A 5,027-nucleotide genomic window follows, 5' to 3' on the forward strand; every position below is an offset into this window, starting at 1 on the left:
AACATTGTGCCTATTGGAAGTAGAAAATTCTGCTTGGTTCCAAAGTTAACACAATAAATAAGAAAAACTGAACACACCTAGCACGGAATGTACTGAAAGATTACATTGTATGTGCACTTGGGTAACGGGTTTGGAGTTAACTACACATTCTTCGATGTAATGAGTCTGATTTTAACTACACATTCTTCGATATAATGGGCCTGGTGTTAATTATACATTCTTTGGGGAAATGCATCTGGAGTTAACTACACAATCTCCGGGTAATGGGTCCGGATTAACTAAACACTTTCCGGGGTAATGGATCTGGGGTTAAAACAACACAATCTCTGGGGCAATGGAGCTAGTATTAACTTAATATTCTCCAGAGAAATGGGTTTGGTGTTAATTATACATTCTTTGGAGAAATGCATCTGGAGTTAACTACACAATCTCCGGGTAATGGGTCCGGATTAACTACACACTTTCCGGGGTAATGGATCTGGGGTTAAAACAAAACAATCTCTGGGGCAATGGATCTAGTATTAACTTAATATTCTCCAGAGAAATGGGTTTGGTGTTAACTACACATTTACAGAGTGATGGGTCTGGTGTGATTACGCATAATACAGGGTAATCGGTTTGGATTGGGGTAATGGTGTTAACTGCACATTCTCCGGGGTAATGGGTCTAGTGATAATTACACATTTTTTGGGGTCTTTCTTAGTGTACATGGGTGTTTCTTACCATCAGGTTAAGGATTAGATTATAAATTTACTAAGCGAGCAATACACTAACTTACACTTTTCCGAATAAAACTAATTATACAAGAGGTGATTAAATAAAGGAAGAAAGGAACCTTATTTTTGGATGTTTTGAAGTTTACAACCAAAACATTCTTGTGCATTGAACTGTTCATATTTTACTTCTTGCTAAATTATCATAAACACAATATTTAATTTATCACCGAAAAAAAAATTCTTACTAACCCGTAAAGGAAGATCCACTTTCTTTACTTACAGACTCTACTAACACAGTGACTGCTGGATAAACTGACAAGGTCACCCAGAATATCAACACAATTCCAATAAAATAAAGTATTATCTAGGAAAGAAAAAATAATCAGTGAGCTGACTGTTGATGATACAAACACATATTTATCTATTTTTCAACAGAACAATTCTACTTCTTACTTACGTCTTGAAAGACTTTCAGTAGGGGCACGTCTCTAATTTCTTCACTTTCGTTTATTTTCAAATAATTTCCTAAATAGAAAAGTAAAATCAAGCAATCGAATGTATTGTTTGTTAATGTAGAATTTAAGTATCGTGAAAAATACGTAACATGAATAAAAACAGCAGTGTTCTGCAACATTGAAATGGAATATATAATTTGATTCTAACATGAAACACATTTCTCGTAATGTGAAGAGTTGGGTACGTTATATTAAAACAATTTTAGAGCCTCGCAAGGTCATTACAGTCCATGTTTCATGTTCGTATATGATTTATCTAACGATTGTACATACTTACAATAGCCTTGCAGCGTAATTTTAGTTGTAATAGGCTATGTCGTAAGGCTGTAATGTTCAAAGCACACCATTCCTCCTTGCATGGTTTCCATAATATAACTAGTGTACAAGGTTGATGGTTTCCCAGCGCCCATATACACAATCTGATCACACAGAAATCTATTGAGGACTTGATTGATATGTCTTCTTACTTTGGAATAGCTAAATACCCATTTTCTTCTTCTAGAAGGTTGAGGTATGTTACAGTTCAAGGAATATGTCATAGAAGCAACTTGTGTTTACGTGACTTCTTCCACTTTTACAGATGGAGACTTATTTTCAATTCACATATTGTTATCAGGGGTAGTGCATGATTTTGCCATTGATCTTTATATTTATGGCTTTCATCTGTTGAAAGACGTCGTACTTTGCTTTACATGGCTGGATATAATTGTTGCAGATCTCTTTCTAGATGGTTCTGGTGCATCTATTTGAGCCATATTCCTTTGATTTCCAATGTTATGAAGTACAAGGGATATTCCCATCTTGGAAATTCTAAATCTCCGATCTAAACACATCTTTATGATCTGAGTGTATAAATAGTTTACGTCAGAAAAAAGCTTTTACATAGCCTTCCTTAAAGCAATCAGTTTTAGGTAGCATCATATTTTAGATGTAATGCCAAACAATGTAAAAAAAATGTAGTTCTTATCCATGCCATTTCACTGCAATTTTATTTTGGTTGTGGTTGACAGGTGACTTGTTGAATTATATAATCAAAATTTCCATAGCGTAAGGTACTAAACTCTCTGTAGTAGATGGCTTTCACTAGCTGCTACATTAGAAAAAAAAAGAGGGAGAGAAAGTTAATTTAACAGCTCCAGAAATCCCCTCTCGACCAAGTAAAATCATGTTAGTCAAATGATTTTTTTAAATTCTCCCCATTCATGAAAAATTCCAATGGTGAGCTATCTTATTTTGAGTAGCATACCAGAAATAAATATAAAACATCCTCAAATCTCCTTCACTAGCTTCCTGTTACAAATGTAGTAAACAATGCTCAGTGATGAGTTAACGTTCTTCTAATCTTAAACAATCCATGAAAAATACTCACCACAGCCAGCTTGAATTGATAGGTAGTGCTTGAAGAAACTCTAATAAAGAAAATGAAAGAAAACAGAAGTTCAGACTGTATTTCTTACTATTAATTATATGTATCATTGCTTTCACGATCAGATAGTATTTCTTACTGTCAATGATGCGTTCACTGCTTCCACGATGAGATAGTATTTCTTACTATTAACAATACGTTTTGCTTATTTCACGTTCATACTGTATTTCTTATTCTTAATGATACATTGCACTGTTTTCACATTCAGACTGTATTTCTTAGTTGTAACGATACGAGTAGTTAGTATGACCATCTGGCGGCGGAAATAAACAAACATGACCTTGGTATTTAGTTGAATGGACAGCAACTGCCTATTGTAGAAACACAAGTGTAGAGGATGATGTTTAGAAATTCTTCTGCCTTTTGCCTTCAGGTCAGTGTGTGTATGATGTTTTCACTCTTTATAGTATTCTGGTGGACTGTGGATTGGTTGGTTTATCCCTGTTTCTGATTGGTGGAGAGACTTCCTGTAGATTCAACTAATGGTAGCCACAGATTACTTACCTTTAATCTGGAATCTCTGTTTAGTGAAGGCTTTGTTGTGTTTATGTAAAATGATTCTTTAATATTTCTTGTCTTCCAAAATTTGTCTGTTTCGATGATTCTAGTTTTCACCAAGTTTATTTTGTGTGCTGTTGACATGGTGTGTTGTGCAATGGCTGGATTTTGTGTTTTCTTGAGTCTTCTACTGTCTTTATGTTGTTCTTTTAGTCTTGTTGCAAGTCTTCTTTCTCGTTTCTCTACCGTATGTTTTATTGCAGGAGCATGGAATTTCATAAATGGTGTTTTTGTGTTTCTAATTTGTAGGTTTCTGTTTTATTTTCATAAGAATGGATCTTAATGTATTGTAAGATTTCCACCAGATGTCTATGTTGACTTTTTTTGCTATGCATTCGAGGTTTTCACTGAATTTTTGCAGGTAGGCGAGGTAAATGGTAGTAGCGGTAGTGTTTCCATCATCTTTTCTTTCTGTTGTGGTCTTTTTCAGGGAGTTTTTGATAAAGTAGAAGGTGTAACCATTCTGTTTAAAGAACTATATGATCTTTTTGCGTTCTGTTGTGATGGATGACTTATCACAAATTTTTCTGTTCTTTTGTTTAGGCATTGGATTATACCACATTTTATAGAATTTGAATGACAGGAATGGAAGTGTAGGTATCTGTTTGTGTGGGTGGATTTTCTGTATACAGTTCTGGTGATTTTTTTCTCTTGTCTGCTGATGAATATGTGAAGAAATGATAGGCTGTTTTGTTCCTCTATTTCCATGGTGAGGTGGATTCTTTTGTGTATAGAAATTAGATGTTCTAGGAAGGCTATTAAGTTTTCATGACTGTGGGGCCAGATAATGAAAATGTTGTCAATATAACGTCTGTAGAAACTTATGTTTATATGTATGGATGAGAAGGCTCTTTCTACAAAGTCTTTCATTAAAATGTCTGCTAGGATTGGAAAGAGTGGTGATCCAATAACAGTTGTGTAAGAATGACCTTAAAATGAAAACACCATGTGTTGTATAAAGTATAGCGTGAGTCACATAAGTGTGCTATAAAAAATCTTGAAAATTTCATTACATTACAAGATGTGATGCCTAAAAATATATAATTTAAGATATTCAAAACGACTTCCATTGTATGTAAGTACAAGTTGAAAAAAATGCCTGAGACATGACCTTGTCAATTTCCTGTTAGATAGTTATAAAAAATGTCTGTATAGGATGTAAAAGGCGAGGTTGTATTGAACAATTGTATCCAATTATAGAGTAAAAAGAATAGTCGTGTAAGTATGACCTAAAATGGCCTGGCATGGCCAGGTGGTTAGAGTGCTTGACTCGCAATATGAGGGTAGCAGGTACGAATCCCCATCCCACCAGACATGCTCGCACTTTCAGCTGTGGGGGCATTATAATGCCTTCTCTCTAGTATTTCATTGCTAAATTAGCCCTCATGTAGCTTTGCGCAAAAGGCAAACCAAGAAACTTACTCTGGACTTGTGTCATTACAACAGAGCAAAGGAAACCGTTGGAAAGACCGAATATCACATTGAGGATGACGAAGCAGATATTGGTCTTGAATAACAGAACAATAGAAGTGTTCGAGGATGTGTGAATATTACTCGAAGAGCACAAAGGCTGACTGCCATTTTTGGTCTTGATGGTGGCTGGAAAAAATGTAAATATTGAAATATATCCAATCACTTTTAACAAACCAATTGTTTTAATCTTTTTGAAAATATCATTGGTTTTTCATCGCCACGAAATATTAATCTAATAAATAATATTATGTCAAAAAAACCCAGGCTATTTCTGATCTGGTGTGAGATAAATAAACTAATACAAATTACAGTTTACCATCTTACTCACAGCAGTTGTGC

At 34.7% G+C, this 5,027-nt stretch overlaps 1 protein-coding gene across 1 annotated transcript in view; it reads right to left on the minus strand.

Moving 5' to 3' along the window:
- Positions 1 to 5,027, minus strand: part of LOC111088416 (equilibrative nucleoside transporter 1-like) — a gene marked incomplete at its 5' end in the record, with an annotated part of 18,611 nt that overhangs the window by 731 nt on the left and 12,853 nt on the right. Inside the window, 3 exons of the mRNA XM_022398474.1 lie at positions 966 to 1,080; positions 1,174 to 1,241; positions 2,601 to 2,640. Of these exons, the coding sequence (XP_022254182.1) occupies positions 966 to 1,080; positions 1,174 to 1,241; positions 2,601 to 2,640 (223 nt within the window). The remainder of the gene's footprint in view (positions 1 to 965; positions 1,081 to 1,173; positions 1,242 to 2,600; positions 2,641 to 5,027) is intronic.

This window comes from Limulus polyphemus, unplaced genomic scaffold, assembly GCF_000517525.1.
Source record: "Limulus polyphemus unplaced genomic scaffold, Limulus_polyphemus-2.1.2 Scaffold3713, whole genome shotgun sequence".
Lineage (NCBI taxonomy): Eukaryota > Metazoa > Arthropoda > Merostomata > Xiphosura > Limulidae > Limulus > Limulus polyphemus.